Raw genomic sequence first — 26279 nt, 5'->3', positions numbered from 1 at the left:
ACTTGCAATCTTAACTTCAATTAGGTGAAATCTTAAGCAGCACTTAAGATATCTAAACAATTCTCTACATACAAGGTTCTTCCAATAACTCTTCCAATAACCCTTTGACTTTCAAGGGATTGTTAGTACTAAAACAAAAAATTGCAAATTGCCTTCCCCTCAGTTTAACCGGAGAGTCACTTGAGCTACAGCATGCGCTCTGCAATTCAGCAGTAGTTAAGCTATAAAAATGAACTACTATCTGTGCCATGTGAGATGTATTCACATTTTCAGAAGGTAGCTGAATACTAACAGAACAGTTATTTTAACTGCCATTTGCTACAGGTCTTCATTCCAATCCTTCCACTTCTGGAAGCATCTTACCAGTTCCATCATCTGCATCATTCTGACCAATCTCCCAAATCTCTGATTTTGTCTCAAAGCCATCAGTGGCAGAAGACTCCGTATAGTCTGCAGGGTTAAATGTCCTAGAGTTTTAAAAGTTAAGAAATGGAAGAGAACACATGGGTCATTCATTGAACAAAACAAAAGTTTTGGTTTCCAAAGATTATTTTTTTTCCTCTATGAGCAGACACGGATTAAAAAATAAAAAGAAGAAAAGAGAAAAGAAGGAAGAAAAAAGCATGGAAACTGTAGAGAAACTGAACCAAAATAAGAATTCCTGAAAATGCAGTTAACAGCATACCTATCTCCTCCCCATCCTCTAAAGCATTAGTTTATGTGCTCAGCTGTGGTTGTTACTGATAAGTACAAATGGGTTCTTCCAAGTTTGACACATTAACATCAAGTGAACTTAGATTAGGATTCTATAGATGTATCCAGTCAAACGCTGGATTAAGACAGAAGTAATCCAGTTATTATCTAACGGATATATGAATTTTTGCATCTGTAGTGATTTTTTCATACATACAGCAATATGAATACATACAGTGGCAAATAATCTTGCCACTGAGTTTGACCCTCTCCGAAATCTGTGCTCTGTATGTTTCTTACCCCATGCCTTGGGCTGAAAACCTCCCCGCTCCTCTCCCTCTGCCACGTCCAAACCCTAGGAGAGAAAACACCATTTAACAGCAACAGCAGAAAAGGAGCCGGTCACTAGTCTGTCACATTAGAAAATACTATGATTGAAGTAAACTACCACAGTAAAATATATTTCCTTCCCAAATTTTCTCACAGGAGAATGTTTCCCTACCATACGCAAGTCACAGTTCGCTGCACGTTTCAGTAGTACTTCCATTCTTTGCTGGCTTTTCTGTAACTAGAGAAGTAGCTCAAAATTCTAACAAAAGGACTTACCTAAAGCCTCATCCCAAATGAGGCTGCCATTGCCAAGTCAGTAGCCATTGTTCAAAAATTTGTCTCTAATTTCTCACTCTTGCCTAAGCAGCTCTAACAGCCCAGCCCTCATGCATGGTCTGGTCTCTCCAGAAATTCTCTGTCACTCCTTGTTGGTGACAAGAAAATTTAAGTACACCATTTATTTCCTTCTTTCCATCAGACTCCCTTGTCCACCTCTACCTTCTTGCACTTTCTCCTGCCTGCAACCACACATTCCTTGCATTTGCCCCTTACTTGTAGTCACTGACATGAAAATTACTCAATTCAGATTACTCAAACAACTCCCATTATCACCCGCAAAAATTTCTTTCTATTTAAACAACAAAAAATTTGTTGTCCCAAATTTTGATTCCAGCCTCAGTTCACAAGCTTCTTGCTCCAGTGAATGGCTTTATTTCTGCATGCAGCTTAACACCAACAAGGCATTTAGATTTTATTACTTAACCATCCATACAGTACAGCTCTACATAAGCCTCTAGAAACTAATTTCTTACATGTATCATTTTCTATAATGATTTTATTTTTATGCCTTTTTAGGATATCAATATCTGAGGCCTTTCCAGTTGTGTGTTTGGTTTTCTTTGAGAACTATGATTTCATATTACAAGGACAGGAGCAGGTCAAGAGCTGCAGACTGAGAACAAAGCGATGTCTATTTTAATGACAAAATTATGCAGTAATTACAAGTTAGAAAGCAACTACAAGTTTACCAGAACACAAATATTATAATCTTAAATCCCCAATGCACGGGTTGTCCAAACATCAGAACTACCTAGCATAGGCAGTTTGAAATTGGATCAAAATTACCCCTTATTTTCAGGGTACTATTTAAAATGAGTTAGAGCAATAGTTCCAGGACATGGTAAAACCAGTTCGGGAAGTTCCTTTTCTAATGACTTTCCTTTCCTTCTGCTCACCACTCGTTCTCCCCCTTGCCCTAGTTCACTGTGCAAGTTTTGAAAGATTTCTTGTCATTTAAAATGTTACCTACCTACATTTTTAAGGACTTCTCAGAAGCACTGAGATACCAGGATAGCTTTATCCACATTTTGTCAGAGTTTACCCATACTCTATACAAGATACTGCTAGCTACAGGGAAGCTTTGAAAATCTGCAGAAGGATTTCCATCCAGGCACACATGGTATTTTTGTGGAACAGGAACACAGAACTGAAGCCTGACAATAGGCCAGGCCTGCTATCTCTACATTTTCCTCTATTTGCTCTCTTTTCACCATTGGCTGGAGAAAGGAGAGAGGTTAGCAAGGAGGTAACACCAGCTGCCATCCAGCAATTGCCAGCCCTCTTCACTGAGGGCACAACATGGGGCTGTGTATTTAGCCATAAATGTAATTCCCCCAAACCCCACTGTACCAACTGATCCTAACTCAGGCTCTGAACCTCCTGTTGGAGCCTCATGCCTCTCCTTCACCCAGCTGATATCCCCAACCTGGGGAGCTAGTCCATGGCATAAAGGGGTTGCAGCACTCAGACTCACAAAGACAGAAGCCAGTGCAGCATTTATTAATGGAGCACACAACAGAGGACAACATTTTTTTGGAAAAGCTCAGCTATGAAACAAATGAGGAGCTGCAAACCACAGAAACAGACAAGCAGCAATACGTTTGACTAAGGCAGACATCAGATATAGAAACATCAGCTAGAATAGCTAGCATGAAAGGAGGTAAAGCCTTCCCAGCCTCTCAAGTTCAAAAATCCCAAAGAATGACCTTAGCATATAAAGCGGAAGATGGTTGTAGCAAGTGAGGTTTACATAAGATGATGTACCAGCATCTGCACAATAAATTACCAGCTAAAAGCAACATTAAGAATCTCTAACAACTTTAAAGTATTTTGACTGTAAAAGAAATCACACTGTTTACGTTACAAGTCTTAGAAGACTATTAGCCAGCAAAGATTTGTCTGTATCAGATCACTTTGGAAATTAATCCCGAACTTGAAATTCAGTGGGTTCCCTTAATTTCACAAAACCATGTCAATGCTTTTTGTCAAAACAAATTCATTAACATTTTATCAAATGCTTACTCATTTCTGTTCCAGGAAACCAAGAGTGGGGAGCTATGCTTCAAGTTGATTCCAATTAATATTCCTGCTACTACCCTATCCAATGCCATAATTTTAAGTGATGAAATATTTAAAAGATTTTGTTTTCTTTAATATTTTAACACTGTTCAATCATGTGTTGTTTCCTTTTATGCTCTCCAGCACATCTCAGTCAACTAGGTTCACATTGGCATCACTTGGTCACTTTACAGTTAACTTCTCCAGCATTCATTCCAGAAAAGAAAGCAGGTGGGGAGATTTTCTGTTTCCAGTAAAACACACTGGGAGTTCAAAACTCCCATAATCACATTCCTGTTTTAGAAAAACCAACATCCTTACTAGTTCTGGCAAAGCAAATTCAAATATGTTCTTTTCCAACTGTGCTAAGGTTTTAAAACAAGAAAATGTTTAGATATGCAATTCTGGTTACAGAAGCTCATTTTCTTCCAGATATCTTTTCTTCTTAACTTTTTAAGATAAAAAATAGGCTATCACAAACACAATTTGGACTAGTCTGATATTTACGAAAAAGGCACACTGCTCTATTTTCTTACGTAGCCAGGAAATGTTTGAAAGGTTCCTTGTCAGGTACTTTAAATCCAAAATTAAAACCTCATGTTTTCCCCTTTCACTTTTATTTCTGTTTCGCTAGATTTAATTTGGTGTTGGTCTCCACATTTTTGCCATGTGCACATTGCTCTGAAAGAATGAAAAGGAAAGGAATTCAGGAACAGAAGTACAAGTGATAAATCCACTTTCACTTTGCAAACGAGTTGAATTGCTACACATGAATCTAATAATTTATGTGCTGAATGAAGCCGAGAAGTAGATCTACATACAATCTTGTCATTGACTACCGTCAAAGTCTGTGGAAACGTATAAGAGTTGAAACCACAACACCATTCCTCTGGACACAATCCTGATCTTCAGCCATTTGTAGCTCAGACACTTCCTGAGCCAAACAATTTACATAATTCACCAGCCTTGTTCATTCAGCATTGTTTTTCAATTTGGTTAGTTAGTTTGTTGTTATGTTTGTTGTTTTTTTGTTGTTGTTTTTGTTTTTTGTTTTTTTTTTTTTTCCTGTGATTTTTTTTGAATACATTTGTCAAAACACCCCACATATAAATTTTCAGCATCCACAAGACCTTAAGTAAAGAGTTTCTCAGGTTAACTTCATATATTAAAACCACTTCCTTACATTCGTTCTGAACCTATAACTTACTGATTTAATATCCCCTCACTCATATTTGCATGAGTGATGAACTCATTTCCCCACAGAACTTTCTCGCTAGAAACTTTACAGATGTCTACCACAACCCTCTGTTTTGCAGTCTGCGAAGTCCTACTCTGGAGATATTCAAGGCCCGTCTGGATGCCTACCTGAGCAGCCTGCTCTAGGGAACCTGCTTTGGCAGGGGGGTTGGACCCGATGACCTCATGAGGTCCCTTCCAACCCCTACAATTCTGTGATTCTGTGATACTTTGCTTATTCCTTACATCCCATAAAAGCAATCTTCCCAGTACCTTTCAAAGTCTTTTTTCTTGCTCTACCATTCCCTTTTTAACATGGGGTAGAAGAGAGGGGGACAACCAGACCTGCACTTAAAACTGAAAATGAGGGAATAGTACCAAACAGAAACATCAAGAACTATTGTGCCTATATAGTTCTTTAATTTATATATAGCACTGCAGCTGTCTGAAACACAAATAAAGGGAATGTTTCAAGAATAAAGAGTCTTGAAGACATAACCATCAAATATAATCACTTTGATACAATTATCAATCACCATTATAGTATGTTTCTAACAGCAAAATCAAGCTCATTCAATAAATTCATTTGTGGAAAGACAGACGGGAAGGCGACGTTACAAAACCCAAGTTCCTTGACTCCTTTCCAAATGAAAGTTTACAAACACTTCGGCAAGCACAGATTAGCAGCTGAGAAGCAAAGCAATTCCAGCAGGGATGTTGCATCCTGTGGCACACTTCTGCTTTCTCTTAATCACTCAGTACTGCATACTGAACTGGTTTCAGATAGGATAATTTTCCTCCTAGTAGATGGTAGGGTGCTGTGTTTTGAATTTAGGATGAGAAGAGTGCTGATAACATGCTGATGTTTTAACTATTGCAGAGCAGTGCTTACACTAAGACAAGGACTTTTCAGCTTCTTGCTCTGTCCTGCCAGCAGGCAGGCTGGGGGTGCAGCAAGAGCTGGGAGGGGACAGACCCAGGACAGCTGACCCAAATTGGCCAAAGGGGTATTCCATACCATCTGATGTCATGCTGAACAATATATAGGGGTGGCTAGCCAGGGTGGGGGGGCCGGCTGCTTGGGGTTAGGCTGGGCATCAGTCAGCGGGTGGTGAGCAATTGCATTATGTATCACTTGTTTCGTACACAGTAGTAGTAGTACTGTTATCATTATTATCATTTCCCTTTCTTTTCTGTCCTAATAAACTGTCTCTATCTCAACCCACAGGTTTACATTTCTTTCTGACACCCTACCCATTCCCAGAGAGGGAGGGGGGAGGGGGAGCAAACGGCTGTGTGGTGCTGAGCTGCCGGCCAGGTTAAACCTCAACAGTCCTTTTGGCGCACAACGTGGGGCTCGAAGGGTTGAGATAATGACAGATCTGACCAGAGTGTGTTAAACTAAAATTGGTATAAGTATTAGACCTGCTTAATAGTTGCTAGTCACAGCATTGATTGCTTTGATCTCAGGTCTGCTGTGCCTGTTTTCGAAATTGAGTATTATAGCACGTTACTTTCTGTATGTGCTCCCTGTTGTGCTGTTTATCCTTTCCAGGCCCTGGTTTAAGATCATTATGGTACTGTGCAGTGCAACAGTGGCTTATGATATGATGAAATTTCTGGTCATGACTCTAACCTGGTATTTGTACTCAGCACTGTCATCAACTCTACTTTGGAAACCATATCTTGGAAACTATTAACAATTACACCTATTGCTTTTTTTCTTCAGGGAGCCAATCTGTGGAGGGGACAGGGGAAGATATTTTTTCCTACTTGTTCACTCTCCCTTTCTCCTTCACCACCCTCTTATCCTCTGAGATACTTACAATAGTTCTCCAAGATGTTGGATATCCTTGGGATGTTCAGACTAGCATGCTGTTATTGTTATATCTCCTGAATGCACTTCAGGTTTTGTCTAAGGTTAAAAACCTACTTTGGAATCTCATCCAGAGATCTGTCCTGAGGCAGGATAGTTGTGACTGGCAGGGAGCGTGGGAGGATATAGGCAGGAATCTAGAGCAGTGGGCACCTCCAGTGCTTTGGAAATTCACCCCTGAACAACTGCAAAATCCTAAAATACTGATAGAATGCTTGAAAAAGGGGTGTCATGACTCTGGCAATACCACAGAGACACAAATCACTGCAACGTGCTAGGGCCTGGCCTATGCCTACTGAGCTGCAATCAATGCCACTATAACTCTAGTGACAGACCCTGTGGCCACTCCAAGTCCCATGACAGGCCCAACGGCCACTCCAACACCTGCAGCCACTGTAACCCCTACGACAGACCCCACAGCTGCTCCAGCCCATGACAGGCCCTGCAGTTCTTCCAATCCCTGCGAATGGCCCTGCAGCTGGGTCAGGGAAAAAAGATTGTAGCAGTGCAAGTTGCCCCTGTAGCGAAGATAAAACAACGGATGCAAAAGTCATTTCGTTTAGAACACAGAGACACTCCTACTCAGACTGGGGAGGAAGACGATGACAAGATGGGCTACTCCGAAGTGGATGGGCCATCACATGAACGGGAAGATGAAGAAGAAGATATCACAAAAGCATCAATAACTTCAGAAGGCCTATCCCAGTATGAGCTACGAGATGTGCAAATAGATTTTGGTCACTGAATAGGTGAGCAGCTTGTCACCTGGCTGCTCCAGTGCTGGGACACCGGAGCCAATTGTGTGGAATTAGAGGGCAGGGAATCCAAGCAGCTGGGATCCTTTGCTAGAGACACAGGCATTGACAAAGCAATTGCAGATGGAGCACGACCTCACAGCCTCTGGAGGCGTCTCCTCTCAGCAGTGAAGGAAAGGTATCCCTTCAAGGAAGAACTTCTATGTCTACCAGTAAGTGGGCCACTATGGAGAAGGGAATCCAGTACCTGAGGGAATTAGCCATACGGGAGGTGATTTATGAGGATCCAGACCTCAGACAAACATCCACAGATCCAGATGAAGTCAGGTGTACACGACCCATGTGGCAGAAGTTTGTATGGAATGCACCATCATCATATGCCAGCTCACTGGCAATAATGGCCTGGAAAGAGGATGAGGAACCCACAGTGGATGAAGTGGCTAAACAACTCCGGCAGTACAAAGAAAGTCTCTCCTCTTCCTTACAGGCCTGCGTCTCAGCTGTGGAGAAACTTTCTGAAGAGTTCCACCAACATAAAGATATTCTATCTTCCGCCCCACCTGAACAAACCAGTGTCCACCAACTAAAAGAGAATACTTTTGAGAAATTGTCTGAAAAGTTCCACCAACTTGAAGAGAGATTATTTTCCTACCCACTCATACAAACCGGTGTCTCAGCTATCAAGGGTAAGTGTTCATCCACACAAGGAAGACGATATGGTGGGTACTCACCCCATGCCACCCTGTGGTTTTACCTAAGTGACCATGGAGAGGACATGAGAAAATGGGATGGAAAATCTATGTCGTGGTTTAACCCGGCCGGCAGCTAAACACCACGCAGCCGTTCGCTCACCCTCCCCCTCCCTCTCTGGGACGGGGGAGAGAGATGGAAAGGGAAGCCCGTGAGTTGAGATAAAGACAGTTTAATAAGACAGGAAAATAGTAATAACAATAACAACAACAACAACAATAATAATAATAATAATAATAATACAATGATGATAATAGTACTACTACTAATAATGTGTAAAAACAAGTGATGCACAATGCAATTGCTCACCACCCGCTGACCGATGCCCAGCCTAACCCCGAACAGTCCGGCGCCCCTCCCCCAGCTAGCCACCCCTATATATTGTTCAGCATGACGTCAGATGGTATGGAATACCCCTTTGGCTAGTTTGGCTCACCTGTCCTGGGTCTGTCCCCTCCCAGCTCTTACTGCACCCCCAGCCTGCCTGTTGGCAGGACAGAGCAAGAAGCTGAGACATCCTTGGCTTGGTATAAGCACTGCTCTGCAACAATTAAAACATCGGGGTGTTATCAGCACTCTTCTCATCCTAAGCCAAAACATAGCATTCTACCAGCTACTAGGAAGAAAATTAACTCTGTTCTAACTGAAACCAGGACATCTACCATGACCCTAGAAGCACAGGTGTGTGAGTTGCAAAAGAAAACCATCGGGAAAAAGTGGTTCTCTGAAAAGCTTGCTGCTCCAACTTCCAGCAGGCAGTCCTTCAAACACAGAAACGAAGAAGATTCTGACCAGGGTTAGGGGGGCCCTGCCTCCAGCCAGGGGGAGGAAAGGGACAATCGAGTTTATTAGACTGTGTGGATTCGATGGCCTGGCACGTCAGACGCACAGAAGTATAAGGCTTTAGTAGACACCGGTGCACAATGTACTCTAATGCCATCGAGCTATAAAGGGCCAGAGCCCATCTGTATTTATGGAGTGACAGGGGGGATCCCAGAAGTTAACTGTATTGGAGGTTGAAGTGAGTCTGACTGGGAATGAGTGGGAAAAGCACCGCATTGTGACTGGCCCGGATGCTCCGTACATCCTAGGCATAGACTATCTTAGAAGAGGACATTTCAAGGAACCAAAAGGGTTCCGGTGGGTTTTGGCATAGCTGCCTTAGAGACAGAGGGCATTAAACAATTATCTACCTTGCCCGGTCTCTCAGAGGACCCTTCTGTTGTGCGGTTGATGAGGGTCAAAAAACAGTGGGTGCCAATCGCCACCACAACTGTGCGTTGGTGGCAATATCGCACCAACTGAGACTCCCTGATTCCCATCCATAAGCTAATTCATCAATTGGAGAGCCAAGGAGTGATCAGCAAGACTCATTCACCTTTTAATAGTCCCACATGGCCAGTGTGAAAGTCTAATGGTGAGTGGAGACTAACAGTGGACTATCGTGACCTGAAAGAAGTCACACGACCACTGAGGGGTGCTGTGCCAAACATGCTAGAACTCCAGTACGAACTGGAATCAAAAGGCAGCTAAGTGGTACGCCACAATTGATATCGCTAATGCATTTTTCTCCATCCCTCTAGCAGCAGTTTGCTTCACTTGGAGGGGAGTCCAATACACCTGGATTCGGCTGCCCCTGGGGTGGAAACACAGCCCTACCATTTTCCATGGACTGATCCAGTTTGCGCTGGAGCAGGGGGAAGCTCCTGAACACCTGCAGTACATTGATAACATCATTGTGTGGGGTGACACAGCAGAGGAAGTTTTCGAGAAAGGGAAGAAAATAGTCCAAATCCTTCTGAAAGCCGGTTTTGCCATAAAACAAAATAAAGTCAAAGGACCTGCACGAGAGATCCAGTTTTTAGGAATAAAATGGCAAGATGGACGTCGTCAAATTCCAATGGATGTGATCAACAAAATAACAGCTATGTCTCCACCAACTAGCAAAAAAGAAATGCAAACTTTCCTAGGTGTCGTGGGGTTTTGGCACATTCCAAATTACAGTCTGATTGTAAACCCGCTCTACCAAGTAACCCGTAAGAAGAATGATTTTGAATGGTGCCCTGAGCAACGACAAGCGTTTGAACAAATCAAGCAGGAAATATTTCATGCAGAAGCCCTTGGGCCAGTCCAAACAGGACCAGATGTAAAGAATGTGCTCTACACTGCAGCCGGGGAGAACGGCCCCACCTGGAGCCTCTGGCAGAAAGAACCTGGGGAAACTCGAGGTCGACCCCCAGGGTTTTAGAGTCGGGGATACAGAGGATCTGAGGCCTGCTATACTCCAACCGAAAATGAGATATTGGCAGCATATGAAGGAGTTCAATCTGCTTCAGAGGTGGTTGGTACTGAAGCACAGCTCCTCCTGGCACCCCAACTGCCGGTACTAGGCTGGATGTTCAAAGGAAGGGGTCCCCTCTACACACCATACAACTGATGCTACATGGAGCAAGTAGGTTGCACTGATTACTCAGTGGGCTCGAATAGGAAACCCCCGTTGCCCAGGAATCTTGGAAGTGATTATGGACTGGCCAGAAGGCAAATTCTTTGGGATATCATCAGAGGAGGAGGTGGGTCGTGCTGAAGAAGCCCCACTGTACAACAAGCTACCAGAGAATGAGAAGCAATATGCCCTCTTCACTGATGGGTACTGTCGTATTGTGGGAAAGCATCAGAGATGGAAGGCTGCTGTATGGAGTCCTACACAACGAATTGCAGAAGCTGCTGAGGGAGAAGGTGAATCGAGTCAGTTTTGTAAAGGTATGCCACGTAGATGCTCATGTGCCCAAGAGTCAGGCCACTGAAGGACATCAAAACAGCCAGCAGGTGGATCAGGCTGCTAAGATTGAAGTGGCTCAGGTGGACCTGGACTGGCAACATAAAGGTGAATTATTGTAGAGATGCAACATACAGATGGGCTCGTGATCGAGGGGTGGACCTGACCATGGACACTATTGCACAGGTTATTCATGAATGTGAAACGTGCTGCAATCAAGCAAGCCAAACGGTCAAAGCCTCTTTGGTATGGAGGACAATGGCTGAAATATAAATATGGGGAGGCCTGGCAGATTGATTACATCACGCTCTCTTAAACCCGCAATGGCAAGCGCCACATACTTACAGTGGTGGAAGCAACCACCGTATGGCTGGAAACATATCCTGTGCCCCATGCCACCGCCCGGAACACTATCCTGGGCCTTGAAAAGCAAGTCCTATGGCTACATGGCACCCCAGAAAGAATAGAGTCAGACAATGGGACTCATTTCCGAAACAACCTTATAGACACTTGGGCCAAAGAACATGGCATTGAGTGGGTGTATCACATCCCCTATCATGCACCAGCCTCCGGGAAAGCTGAACGATACAATGGACTGTTAAAGACTACATTGAAAGCAATGGGTGCTGGGATATTCAAAAATTGGGATACACATTTGGCAAAGGCCACCTGGTTAGTCAATACTAGGGGATCTGCCAACCGAGTTGCACCTGCCCAATCAAACCTGCTATGTACTGTAGAAGGGGATAAAGTTCCTGTAGTGCACGTCAGAAACATGCTGGGTAAAACAGTCTGGGCTACTCCTGCCTCAGGAAAAGGCAAAACCATTTGTGGGATTGCTTTTGCTTTTGATAGAATTGGACAAGCACAGAGATGTGATGCAATGAGAACGGGCTTCAATATCTGACGATCTAACACCACACACTATCTCTTCTGCCCTAAAAAGACTGCTGTGACAGATGGAGCCCCAAGTCAGTCAAGACTAAACAAATTTAATGGACATTTCATATACATATATGAAGGTGGTGACTAACTGGAACGTATTGGGAAGCATGGAATCTAAGCATGACATAAATGGTATGGAATAAGGGGTGGATATTGTCCTGGTTTCAGCTAGGACAGAGTTAATTTTCCTCCTAGTAGATGGTAGGGTGCTGTGTTTTGAATTTAGGATGAGAAGAGTGCTGATAACATGCTGATGTCTTAATTTTTGCTGAGCAGTGCTTACACCAAGCCAAGGGCTTTTCAGCTTCTCGCTCTGTCCTGCCAGCGATCAGGCTATGGGTGTAGCAGGAGCTGGGAGGGGACAGACCCAGGACAGCTGACCCAAATTGGCCAAAGGGGTATTCCATACCATCTGACGTCATGCTTAACAATATATAGGGGTGGCTAGCTGGGGTGGGGGGCATCGGTTAGCAGGTGGTGAGCAATTGCATTGTGCATCACTTGTTTTGTACACATTATTATTAGTAGTACTATTATCGTCATCATTTTTATTATTATTATTATTTTCCTGTCTTAATAAACTGTCTTTATCTCAACCCACAGGCTTCATTTTCGTGATTCTCTCCCCCATCCCAGAGAGGGTGGGGGGAGGGTGAGCGAACGGCTGTGTGGTGTTTAGCTGCTGGCCGGGTTAAAGGACAACATGGATCTACTTCAAATCCCTGCTCTCCTGAGTGCCAACAACCAGCACTGTTTGTATGCTGTCTACATACTACCCTTCATAGTTGCAAGGAATGGCACAGTCATTAACAGAAGATCAGTCTGTAAATGGCACAGTCACAGAAGATCTACCACATCAGTAAACTACAGCACTTAGTGCTGCCTACAGCACTAAAGCTGAAATTCTTATAATCAAGCTTTGCTTTTTTCCTCCCCCAATGAATACTTCACTATCACCACTGAATCTACCCCATTTCTGCTGGTTTCAGTGCATGTCATTTCTTAAAATTATTTTTTTCTACAATGAAGCAGTAATGTGATGGCCCAGCAAATCTCCCTCTAGAAAGCAGCCAGTAAGGTAATTCCAGCCTGAGAAGATACCTTAAAATAGCTGGAGTACGTTGTTTGCATATTAGCTAACCCCTAATTTTGTATATGTTTCCTAGATTCCTACAAACACACTGCACGAAACATTTCCAAAAAAAAGGTCTCTGTTGTGATTACTGTTATCTATGGAGTGGTAATTCGTATCAAGAAAATGGTTGATATTAATAAAGAAGGGGGAGATGTGGGAGTGTGGCCATGGGGGTCGGCAAGCCCCGTGGTTGATGATAACATCAGACTCTTAACGATGAGGCCATCAGGAATGTAAAGAGTTTAGAGGGAACAAAGAAGGGTGATTCAGGAGAATCCATGCAGTCTCAGGGTTGCTTGTTCTCCAGCTATTACAGCATGGAAGTTTCTGGGGGTTTGCTGTTGTTGTTATTTGCAAAGTTGTTTGACCAATGAAAAGTTGTTTTTGAAAAGGACTGCTGTGGGGAGAAGAGCCTGCCCTCAAGATAAAAAAAGGCAACACGATGAAGTTATGTCATCAATAAAGAAGCAGAAAGAAGGAATGAAAAGGAACAGGCTAGCAGAACGGAGACCAGGACGGGAACAGGCACGTTGATCGCCTCATAAAGATAGGTTTGGCCAAACGTAGCAAACCGCTCAAAGAAGCTCATATAGAAAGTATCTGGAAATGGGCACACCAGAGCTGGGAAGAAGCTCAAGCTGAGAGAAGCGAACCCGCGCACACAACTGCCCCTCGCTGGTAAGCAGTTGCGCATTTAGGAGAATCATACGTCCTTAGGAACAAAGACTGTCCTGGTAACCTTACAGCTTATTCTTCTTATTAACAATCAGACAGTTTATGATCCTGAAATATGGGACCAAACTGAGGTCAAGGTGTGGGACTCTGCAACTAAAAACGACAAGGTTGCAGTGGGATTGCTCAGCACCTGGCGAGCAGTCTCTGAGGCCTTAAAGAGCCATGTGGAGCCACAGTCAGAAACGTGTGGTTTGCCAGATAGTGAGGGAGCTGCGGGCTTGTTTACTGATCCGACTGCTATGCCATGGGCCCCTCTGCTGCTACAGCCATCGAAGGCTTTTGCTGTTACGCCCCCTGTTGACCTGAACGTGCCTTTTGACCCAGGCCTCATTGGCCTTGAAATGGAGATGGATATGCTTTTCTTCGATCTGGGAAGAACAGGATACATAAGGCCCGAAGGCCAAGTTGCTTGACAACTTAAAGCGAGACATATTGTTCAAAAGGAATGGAAAATGGAGACTGTTAAATCATGGAACTTAAAGGATTGTTTGTTACCTTTCCTGATTGTACATATGTATAGGCATACTCGGGTTTAGCATGTAAAAGCAATGTTCTGTATATTTAGAATGTTTGATGTTTGTGTGTGCGTGTTGGTGGAGCGTAGACTGCCCGCACACCCAGTGCTGTTTACTTGCCTTTTATACCTTTTAGAAATATTCCTTTTATAAATATTACTAAATTCAGATTGAGTTGAGACTTCATTTATAACATTACCAATCTATATACTTTTAGCTGAAGTACTTTATCCCCAAATGTGACTATTATTTTGTTTAACAGCAAATAAAGACTACTGAATAAAATGGCAAAAGTTTTTTTCTTATATCTACTAATAACCAGGAGGTTATGCATCCCTGAAAAGATGTGAAATACACAGCTTTATGTCATTCCCTGCAGATTTCAAGGGCTTGCATTATTAAATTAAATTAGGTATTTCCTGCCATATAACACACACACTTGTAATATAATGATCCTGAAGCCATTCAAAGGATTTATCACAGACAGCTGAGGAGACTTCATCAAGACACTTTGTTCACATGAATGTAGAGTCTAAACTACTGGGTAGAGATACAGATACACTGTATACACTATCCCAGTGAACAGAAATTGGTTTAAGTTGTTCCTGTTTCTTCAGTCAGGTATGTCAGTTTGATACTGATGATTAAGTGCCTTGGCTTGAGACACAACGTTCATCTGGAGAGCGACAGAGTTGACAATGAACACAATGAATTGCTCTTAAAAACAAATCAAGAACTAGAACTTGAAATTAACCTTTAAGTTTCACGCAACAACTTAAAAAAAATCCTAACTTTGTATTTACAACTTGTATAAAGAATTATTGTATAAAGCAAACACTTAAAGCCTTAAGTTCCACCTATAACACTATATACCACACCCTCCCCTGCAAAGGGCTCTCTGCACAAGCCATTTCATGACTGCTGATCTGCTGATTACATGCACAACCAAGTCACTCACAACCCTCTGGAAGCTACACATCTTTGCATCTTTCCACTCCCTTCAAGATACAGATTTGGAGACAATGAAGTTGGATGTGCCAGTCATTGAATGCCTCGTTACTGGATATTCCAAAGAGAAAAGTCCTTTTTTGAAGGTAGGAATGTTTTTCCATAACTTGGACATTACTTATTATGTTAGCCCTGCTGTGCACTTCATCAGTTTAATACCCATCTCCCAATACAATCTCAGGTTACCCATTTCCCTTCCTCTTGCTTTAAGAAAAACAAGCTTCTTTCCACTCAAACCCATGAAAATCCAAACAAACTATGCATCCCTTGATTCCGCATCAAGTCCATTGTCAACATCTTTCCCATCTCTTTTACAGGATGCACAATTCTACCTGTGACTCCACAGTGATCTTTCCACACCTCTCCTTATCAACAACTTCATGCCAAAACTTCTCTCACCAAAAAGCTGCTAAGTTAGCTAATGCTCTCTGACTGGGTACTGAAAGCAGAAGACAAACCTAACAACAGGATCTACCCCAAAGAAATGGGGCAAGCACACAACAAATCCCTCCCCGAGAGCTCCACAGATGGAATCTTGTGCTTTCCTGCTGCCAATGTACATCTTGAAGAGCCCAGTGCACTCCAACTTCCAGGCCACCATTATTCGATCTGGGAAAACAGTTCTCGATAGCCAGAGCACACCAGCATACCACACGAAAAATTGCAAAAATAATTGATATAAATCACCTTTAAGCCACTCTAAGACCAAACAATGAGAAGGTCTATAGGGGGTGGCAAGTAACTAAATTAAAAGTGGCTGAAGTGCTTATGGAATCAAAGGATAACCAAATGCTTAAGTTTTTAAGTAAACACATGTGGGGGGGGGATTCCATTTCAGGAAATGAAATCAGGGCCAGTCCCACACCAATGCCACCATCTCACCTCTCCCACGGCCACGTTTTCCACAATCTGAAGGCCTGTCTCCTTGATTGTTGTCCAATCCATTCTCTTCATCTCTAACTGTGGAGAGAAGACAGCTTAACAGAAATTTTAGAGATTCATACGTAAGACAATATAGCCATCTGCTTAAATTGAATCCTTTGAAAAGGAAATATAAGATTTTCAGAGTGGTATGGTCAAGATATCTCAGTCACCCCTCTTCTTTGCAGGCCTAGCCACAAGCAAGTTGCTTACTTGGAATTTGACAATTAGAAAGGAAAACGTCTGTTAAGAGGGAAACATATCAGACGCTTATTTTTTGAAGAAGTGCAGCGCTTTGCAGCCTACCCTATTAAATTAGTTATAGTCCCACTTCTCTGAATAGGGAAGAAACGAACTGCCTCATACTTTACTTTCTTGTGAATGTGTTAGTTGGCAACAGTGGAAGAATAAGGGATAACCAAGAACACCAAATCTCCTATCTGTCAGTGTCACATCCCTACACAACAAGAATTTAACTCTCCTCTGTATTTAAATCAGAGGATGATGGTGACAGAAGGCTAGATGTTTGAAAAGCACTACAACTTCTATTTTGTGGGAAACTGCTGAGTAGATATGTAGATATTCTGAAAGATGGCTGGCTCCCTGAAGAAAATTGATGACTGTCCACTTAAAACACTGCTGAGTATTTTGTATTGCACAGTTTGTCCTAATAGCAGCAGCAAAACCATTAACACATGCATAAAAAGGTGGGAAGAAAACACAAGATCTGGTAACCATCTGAAAATCTTTAGTTTCAGTTTAGGAAAGAAACAAACAGCATCTGTTTCTGGCAAAAATCTTGCCTCTCACTTTCATTTTTGATGTTACTCTATTCTACAGAGCTTCTCAATGCTTTCAACGGCACAATATTTTAATATATTCCAATAATTAATTAGAAAAGTTGGCGATTGTTGTAAATATTTTTTCCTGCTTCTAAAGGAAAAGGATTGTTGTTTTTTTTTTCATCTCTCTCCATTCTCTGCTCATTTGTCAGTGCTGTTGATGGCTCTTATAGGCAATACATGTAGCTTAGACATTGCTAAGAAAGCTTAGTAGAAAAAGGCTATGTGAATCCAATAGCAATTTAATGTGTTTGAGGACTTGTTAGTGTTAGGTCAGAGGTTGGACTAGGTGATCCTGGAGGTCTCTTCCAACCTGGATGATACTGTGATGCTACCTGCTTTGGAAAATATTAGTCCTCTTTTGCACAAGGTCCTATTGGACCTGTATAAACTGTAGCTTTTTCTTTTTTTTTTTAATGTTTTAGTTCACAAAGCACTTTCTCCGTTGTAGTAACTCACCCGTGGCTGGCTTACGTCAGTAATACATGCTAGAGATCGATAATGATCCCAGTCTTTTCATTCCCCTTATGAGAAGATGAGAACATTTTCAGGTTCTCCCACTCATAAAAGGAGATGGAGTCAAAGCTGGATATTTTTTTCATTAAAAGAAACAAAGTATATCAGCTGTGCAGTGAAATACTTGCTCTCAGTCTTGCAAAGACTCAATTATAAAACTTAAATAAAAGACCAGTAAGCACAAGATCAATTAATAAAAAAAAAAAAGGACAGAAACTGAAAAATACAAGCACAGACTATCCCAAAACTAAGTCACGTAGAGAGATCAAGCATACCTGTCATGTAAACAAGTTATAACCACTTAGGCACGGAGCTATACCTCTGACATTTTTATTCCATTACGCATTTGCTCTCAACCAGTTTCACCTGCAAGAAAAGTGCCTGAAGCTTTTAAAAATGAACCCCCGTACGTACACTCTCGGCAACGGCTGCCTCCTCTTCCCCGTCTGTTGGAACTTCCCCGTCCACGACTCACTTCTCTGTCCCCTCGTTTTTCTCTGTTCTCTTTGTTTTCTGAACTTTCTTTTCCAAGGCTTTTCTTCTTTCCCCCTACAGTCTCCCAAGAAGTCTATTTGGATAGAATAGAATTAGATATAAACGTCAAAAAAAAAGAGGCTTCTCTGTATACTACTGCCTCTCACCCCTCCAGGTCATAGGAAAAAACAAGTTTTTGTATAATATCACATCAGTAAATACCTACCAGAAATTACACTGACACAAGTGGAAAACCAAGCTGTATTTTTTAGGAAAAGACAAGAAAGAAACAACTTACAGAACTTGAACTTTCTTATGAAGTGTGAGAACACCAAATATTTCCAGCTATACATTAATTATAAAAATTTTATATATCAATTTTAACTAGTCCAAAGAAGCCTAAATAAAACCACAACATAGAAAAAACAGAGCAACATTTTCCCTTTTAACTACCTCCATAAACCTAACAAGGGAAAACGCACAGAGTGTAGTATAACTGCCTAAAGCAACTAATAAAATAAAACAAATATTCACATTTTAAAGAAAATGTACAGCATCTGTAGCAGGAAGAACGGCCGAAAACACGACAGACACTAGTATGGTCAGATCATGCTCTCTATTACCCAAATAGCCTGACTATTTTTATAGCCAATTTAATAGGGGCGGATAGTGTCTCACACAAGATTATTGGTCAAAAGCACTCAGACAAACAACTGCAAGAAAACAACCCCACCTGCAAGAAAACAACCCCCTTGTGATTAGCAGTCACGTAGATCCCGGCCTTGAAGCCAGCTGCTGGCAACAATATTTTTCTAAATTCCTCAATTGGGCGATGTGGGAACACTGTCATGGGAACTTCTCATAGTCGTCCAGGTAGCTTGATTTGCTCAGCTGCAGCAAGCCATGGGATCTTTGCTGTTTCAAAAATCCCTCAACAATTCCCCCTTTTTCTTTTTGAGCAAACCAAGCCTGATGTAGCACTTTTACAAGTAACCCTTTAACCACATTTATTACAATACAACACAAAATGATTGCGTGATTAACACCACAACAAATAGAATCCTTAATCCCTCTCTGATTAATCCCAGTAACCATCTAGGCATCGTTCCAAACAAATCAGTGAGCCATTGATTGAAAGGACTGATATCATATTGAATCTTTCTCATGTGCTCTTTCAGGAAAGTAATGGATTTGTGAATTGACTCATTATGATCAGAAAGGTTCATGCAGCACATTCCCTCAAAGTCCTCACACCCATGCCCTTGAGCCAGGAGCAAGAAGTCAATAGCAGCTTGATCCTGTAAGAGCGCATGGCGCAGACTATTTTGATCTGGTAACATCTCCTCAAGTATCTCTGTCGTGGCATGGACTTGCTTCTCAGCCCAGCATGCCAATTTTTCTAAGTTATTAAGTGTGGCCGCAGCTGCTGCTCCTGGCACTAAAATTGCCAATGCCACTCTAGCTGCAACACCACACAATTCAACATTATCATTGCAATCCAGTGTGAGCAATGCCCGTTTATGTCTGGTGATCTCACGCAACTGTGAAAAGCTAGGAGCAAATATAGTAAGTTTACCTAAGTAACATGGACCTCCGATAGCATTTGCAGGGATACCTTGCCAGTCCCTATCCCCGCAAATCAGAAAAACATCAGGAGGTAAGGCCATAGCTGTACAATTGTTCCAAATGCTGTAGTTGTTACCTCTTGTCTCCGCACCATAAGCCCCTAAACCCTGCCTAGCAGTGTCATTGTAACCACAGGTGTTACTTGTATTTCTGTACCTGTATGGCCCTTTCCAAGTTCCTGTAGGAGGATCTCAGTAATTCATTCTTATTTGTGGTAACACATTTGGTGCTGCTATATTTATTGTTTGAAAATGAATACTCGCAGGAGGGTCTTCTTGGTCACTAGTCAACATAAGTGATTCAAGACAAACACCGCCTCGGACAATCGCTCATCAATGTTCTTGATCTCTTTTAACCTCACTAATTGTTCCTTTAAAACCTGATGTGATCGTTCAACCATCACTTGGCCCGTGGGAGAATATGGAACACCTGTGATATGCTTTACTCCCCACATTTTCATAAATTTTCTAACCCTTTTGCTGACATACGCTGGACCATCGTCCGTCTTGATCTGCTGTGGCACTCCCATAATGGCCACACACACCATCAGATGTCTACGCACAAGGTGTGCTTTTACTCCCCCCTGTGCCGTTGCCCATATGAATCTTGAAAAAGTATCAATACTCACCAATTTGTCTACTTGTGAATTACCTTCTATTAACTCAATTGAGAACTGGTGACTACGTATATGGATAACACAGTAAGGTGCAGTTCTCCCCTGAATGGCATCTCGCAGCTGCAGAAACAATAACAATCTGTCCCTCTTAGTTTGCCGTATCAAGGCATCCTCTATCCGTTTTACCATATTGACAACATACAGAAAGCCTGAGACGAAATTAATTGGCTCATTCATCCAGCACTGACAAGTCCAAACAACTGCAGACAATGCCAATGTTTGTAATGAATCCCCTGTCTCCCCCGGAATTATGTATTTCTCCCAACTTCCGTTCTCGTACCACACACACACAGCCTTCCTACTTGCTGCACCTGCATCAGTGTATACAGTGCGACCCACCACTGGTCGGGACGAAAGCCGTGGTACTATCTGCCATTTATATGATCTTATAACTTGCCAGAGAGGCCCCTTTGGAGTTCAGGAATGTACCAATCCCAGGTAATCTAACACAGCTTCTTGTAGTGGTATGGATTGCTGTAAACACCATTCCAAGTGATCCTGGCAGATCTCCTGGTTCCTGCCCGCTGATCTCAATACTTTGAGAGCGACCCTCACGTACTAACTCTGCGATAGCTTCTGCCCGTGTCAGAACACTCATTTTTGGCTGAATCAGTAGGAAAATCCATTCCAGAACTCGAAAATGCTGTCCTATCATTCCACCCTTGCCATCACCTTTGTCACTTATACTACTCCTATTACCCGTGCTGTTAGTGTCAGTGGCATCCTCCTGATACTGTTTCTGTCTTTGTCGCCCCTTACTCTCCCCCTTGTCTTTTTGCCACTGACCAAGCACCGCAAATGGATGAGACACATGATTGCTAATTGTGAAGGAGAGTGCTATGTGCTATGCGGCTGCAACCTTAGAAGCTATTTGTGAAAGAGCCTGCCGGTGGTCATTTGTTAGTGTAATCTGCAGCTCTGCACTCCTGCACCGCAATAAAGGTAGTAATATAGCTAAGTCGTCATTAGTAATCCGTACAATGTGCCAACCCCACTGAATATTATCCAGGAACATTTGTACATTTATCAAATTATGTAACACCATAGTTATATCACCTTTCTGGGGACGAATAGTAGAGTCTGACATTTTCCATCCCAAGTATAGCCATGGCTGTTTCTGTTGAACCTTCTCTGGGGCTATCTTCAACCCTGTTGCTTCAAAAGTATCCCGAATAAACTTTAAATCTGAATCCTGGAAGCATTCTGGCCTACCAAACCGAATGTTATCCATACAATGGTAAATAATTATGTCACACCACGCTGCCCGAATTGGTTGTAATGCCCAGGCCACATATAATTGACATAATGTAGGGGAATTCCTCATCCCCTGTAGAAGCACTAGCCATTCATAGCGCTTTGACGGGGCCTGTTTGTTAATGGAGGGTACCGTAAAAGCAAATCTCTGACAGTCCTGTGCCACCACATCTGGTTGCCTGGACTGATTGATAAATTTAGCATGTGGTTCCCCAGGGGCCTGTTCTACAGATGCGAATGGAGATGCTTTCTTTTCCCCTGGGAGACTAAGAAGAGCCCTCAGTGCGAGCTGCGCAGCTGCTGGGTGAATAATTGCAGGGAACTGCAGCTGAATCTGGGTATTGAGATAAGGATCCGTTCCCATTAACATCGCGGCAGTAATCCCATACAGAGGGTCCCCCGGTTGACGCGGTTGACCCACTTCCCCCTGTGGTAACTGCAACCATTCCCTTTCAAACAATAACAATGGGGAAGGAGTTAACATTAAACGCGCCAAGTTTCGACAGTCAAGTGGACACATTGGTTTCGCTTGAAAAATCCATTGAATTATCTGTTGAGCCGCCTGGGATTGTAATCCATAGTCCAAAACCATTTTTCGAGCTTGTTGTAAAAGCTTGCAGTCATGTGGCTGCCACAACCCAGTGCCTTGCACAGGGTCGATAATAATAGGGCAGGCCAAGGATGTAGCACGCCTATGCCCCTCTATGAAAGCATCACATATGATGTCGGAGCACCTGTCCCTCCTTGGTGCCGACGGTGTTGTAGCAACGGATAATGAGGGAGTCGGCTCCGGTGGGGCAGACGAGAGAGGAGGCTCCTCCGAATCCGTAAGTTTTAAGTTCTCAAATTTCACTAGCAGTTCTTGGAACAACTCCTCCAGTGAAGGTCAATTTTCGCAAGCTGCTGCTGCACCTCTCATTGATGAAGCATCCCGAGTGGATTTATTGCTGCCTGGCAGCGGCACAGATGCTGGCAGCACAGCTTTATCAAGATTTTCCGGCACGGGGGGGTGGGGAGGGCAGCCCCCACTCCACATCAGCACTCTGCCCCGATAGTCCCTCAGTTATTTCTGCCGCTGATTCCTTTATTGGAGAGGTCATATCCCTAACCGCGGTGGGTGCAAGAACCAACGATAAAGATCGTGTCAGCCGCATTCCTGAGGTCTCAGGTTTCGTACTCGGCGGTCTGTCAGTCCCAGACGGTACTGAGAAAGCTTGCGCCACCGTCATAGCCAGCTGCCATTTCCACAGACGCCTCCGATCTCCCATAGCAACTGGACTCCGGATGTCCTGCATCTCACCGCAATACGTCACTTTTCCGCGTCTCACCGCAATTCCTCTGTTCCCGCATCTCACCGCGATCTGTATCAGTCAATCAATCTCCGTGTCTCACCGCAATCTCTATCAATCTCCGCATCTCACCGCTATCTCTATCAATCAATCTCCGCGTCTCACCTCAATCTGTATCAACCAATCAATCAATCTCCACGTCTCACCGTGATCTCTATCAATCAATCTCGGTGTCTCACCGCGATCTCTGTATCAATCAATCAATCTCCGTGGCCTACCGCGATCTCTGTATTTGGATCTGTGCTCAGAGTCTCTCAGCATCTCTCAGCCTGTTCGTGCGCCATATGTTGCAGGAAGAACGGCCGAAAACATGACAGACACTAGTATGGTCAGATCATGCTCTCTCTTTATTACCCAAATAGCCTAACTTTTATAGCAAACTTAACAGGGGCGGATAGTGTCTCACACAAGATTATTGGTCAAAAGCACTCAGACAAACAACTACAAGAAAACAACCCCCTTGTGATTAGCAGTAACGTAGATCCCGTACTTGAAGTCAACTGCTGGCAACAATATTTTTCTAAATTCCTCAATTGGGCGATGTGGGAACACTGCCATGGGAACTTCTCATAGTTGTCCTGGTAGCTTGGTTTACTCAGCTGCAGCAAGCCATGGGATCTTTGCTGTTTCAAAAATCCCTCAACAAGCATCGAAGAAGAGGCTTTCAGGGTAGGGCATAACTGCATTACCTGAATGTTCCCTAAGCTTCTAACCTTAGATGCTATCACGCTGGGGAAACTTGGTGTGCTAGCCCTAAGGAACAGTACGGATCATAGAGTGGAGTGGAGACACCATGGCTAAGCTCTGTACCAGGTGGGGACTCTATTGTTCTTGTGCACACCAGGACCGATAAGCTGCACCTTTTGCTACCCTGAGCAAAGGACCTGTCATGTTTTGACAAATGCCGTACTCTAGTGTACTTCTGCTCATTATAATATCATTATAATACCAAAACACACCTCCATCCCAAAAGCGACCCACCTCCAAGGTGCAACCACCCCGCACTGAGCACGTGCTCTGAATTTCTTGGAGCCTATACCATTAAACAGAGACGGGAGAACTTTTCACCAATCATAACTAAGATATGCTTGACTAGAGTCACTCAAGCTCCACCTAAAAGATAGAAAATAATATAAATTGGGGATGTTAGGGGAAGATACCACCGTCAGGGGAGATACCATCCCGAGTGAATACACCGTCCCAAGGACCTCCTGACTCCTGGGATCAGTCGACGGGCTGAGCCTCTCATCCACCCATTGGGATGCCTTTTGGTGAGATTTGAAGACTTGGTTATGACAGAATCACAGAATTGTAGGGGTTGAAAGGGACATCAAGAGATCATCGGGTCAAATCTCCCTCTGCCAAAGCAGGTTCCTTAGAGCAGGTTGCCCAAATGTAGGCATCCAGACAGGCCTTAAATATCTCCAGAGAAGGAGACTCCACAACCTCCCTAGGCAGCCTGTTCCAAGTGCTCCATCACCCTCACCGTGAAGAAGGTCTTTCGCATGTTGGTACAGAACTTCCTGTGTTCCATCTTGTGACCATTACGCCTTGTCCTGTCCCCACAAACCACTGAGAAGAGGTTGGCCAAATCCCTCTGTCTCCCACACCTCAGGTATTTATACACATTGATGAGATCCCCTCTCAGTCTTCTTTTCTCCAGGCTGAACAGACCCAGGTCTCTCAGCCTTTCCTCATAAGGAAGATGCTCCAGGCCCCGTATCATCTTTGTGGCCCTCCGCTGGATTCTTTCCAGGAGATCCCTGTCTTTCTTGTACCGGGGAGCCCAGAACTGGACACAGTACCCCAGGTGAGGCCTGCCCAGGGCAGAGTAGAGGGGGAGGATCACCTCCCTTGACCTGCTGGCCACACTCCCTTTTAATGCATGCCAGGATCCCGTTGTCCTTCTTGGCCATGAGGGCACACTGCTGGCTCATGGTCAACCTGTCGTCCACCAGGACCCCCAGGGTCCTTCTCCTCAGAGCTCCTCTCCAGCAGGTCGTCCCCCAGCCTGCACTGATAGATGCGGTTGTTCCTTCCCAGGTGCAGGACTCTACACTTGCTCTTGTTAAGCCTCATTTGGTTTCTTCCATGCCCAGCTTTCCAACCTGTCCAGGTCTCATTGAATGGCAGCACAGCCTTCTGGCGTGTCAGCCACTCCTCCCTGTGTCATCGGCGTACTTGCTGAGGGTGTATGCTATTCCCTCATCAAGGTCGTCAATGAAGATGTTGAACGATACTGGACCCAGCACCAACCCCTGGGGAACACCGCTAGTCATGGGTCTCCAGACAGACTCTGTGCCGCCGATCACCACCCTCTGAGCTCAGCCAGTCAGCCAGTTCTCAACCTACCTTCAGTGTCATCACGCAGCACTTACGTGGCAACCAGGTGATCAGGCCCAGTCAGCATGGGTTTATGAAAGGCAGGTCCTGCTTAACGAACCTGATCTCCTTCTGTGACAAAGTGACACGCTTGGTAGATGAGGGAAAGGCTGTGGATGTGGTCTACCAGGGAGAGTGGTCTACCACTCTCTATGGCCTTTCAGGGAGTGTCTGAGCCTGTTCCTGCCATCGGCGGGAGGCAGAGAAACTGCGTGCGTGAGGTGCGAGCAGGTGGATGACCTGGTCCGCATGGTGGCGGAGCTCAAGGAGGAGGTGGAGAGGTTGAGGGCCATCAGGGAGTGTGAGCGAGAGAGAGACTTCTGGAGTAACTCCCTGCAGGGCCTCAAGGGGAGGTACCGAGGTGAGACTCCTCAAATGGGGGTGGACCCCCTGCCCTGTAGCTGTCGGGCAGAGGGAGGGGATCTGGGAGCTGAGGAGGAATGGAAACAGGTCCCTGCTCGACATCGCAGGCGACGCCCTCCCCTTCCGGCCCCGCATTACCAAGTGCCCTTATACAACAGGTTTGAGGCCCTGGAGCTCGACAGACCAGTAGCTGAGGAAGAGGTAGCAAGTGTTCCCAGGAGGATGCCTAGGGCGAGGAGGTCGACTCCACGCCTCAGGACTGCCTCCACCAAGAAAGACAGAAGGGTGATTGTTGATGGAGACTCGATACTTAGGGGAACAGAGGGCCCTATTTGTCGGCCTGACCCTACCCGTAGGGAAGTCTGCTGTCTCCCTGGGGCCAGGGTCAGGGACGTTGCCAGGAAGCTTCCCAACCTGGTAAGCCCCTCTGACTATTACCCTCTTTTGATAGTCCAGGCGGGCAGTGACAACATCGAAGAGAGAAGCCTCAAGGCTATCAAAAGAGACTTTAGGGGACTGGGTCGGTTAGTGGATGGAGCGGGAGTGCAGGTGGTGTTTTCATCCATCCCTACGGTGGCAGGGAGGGGTTCAGAGAGGACACGGAAAGCCCACCTGTTAAACACGTGGCTCCAGGGCTGGTGCCAACGCAGAAATCTTGGGTTTTTTGATCATGGGGCACTTTACTCAGCACCTGGCCTGATGGCCGCAGACGGGTCCCTATCTTT

At 44.1% G+C, this 26279-nt stretch overlaps 1 protein-coding gene across 3 annotated transcripts in view; it reads right to left on the bottom strand.

The window, feature by feature from the left end:
- LOC116501378 (ubiquitin-associated protein 2-like) overlaps nucleotides 1-26279 on the bottom strand; it is a 115776-nt gene that overhangs the window by 53508 nt on the left and 35989 nt on the right. For all 3 annotated transcript variants that reach the window (XM_032206897.1, XM_032206898.1, XM_032206899.1), the window contains exons 5-8: nucleotides 17845-17998; nucleotides 16034-16111; nucleotides 994-1048; nucleotides 364-467 (exon numbers count right to left, since the gene is read on the bottom strand). In XM_032206897.1, coding sequence (XP_032062788.1) covers nucleotides 364-467; nucleotides 994-1048; nucleotides 16034-16111; nucleotides 17845-17998 — 391 coding nt within the window. The remainder of the gene's footprint in view (nucleotides 1-363; nucleotides 468-993; nucleotides 1049-16033; nucleotides 16112-17844; nucleotides 17999-26279) is intronic.

The sequence above is a fragment of the Aythya fuligula genome, chromosome W (assembly GCF_009819795.1).
Source record: "Aythya fuligula isolate bAytFul2 chromosome W, bAytFul2.pri, whole genome shotgun sequence".
In the NCBI taxonomy this organism is placed as follows: domain Eukaryota; kingdom Metazoa; phylum Chordata; class Aves; order Anseriformes; family Anatidae; genus Aythya; species Aythya fuligula.
The sequence above is the reverse complement of the archived record's forward strand: the minus strand, read 5'-3'. Positions and strand labels throughout refer to the sequence as shown.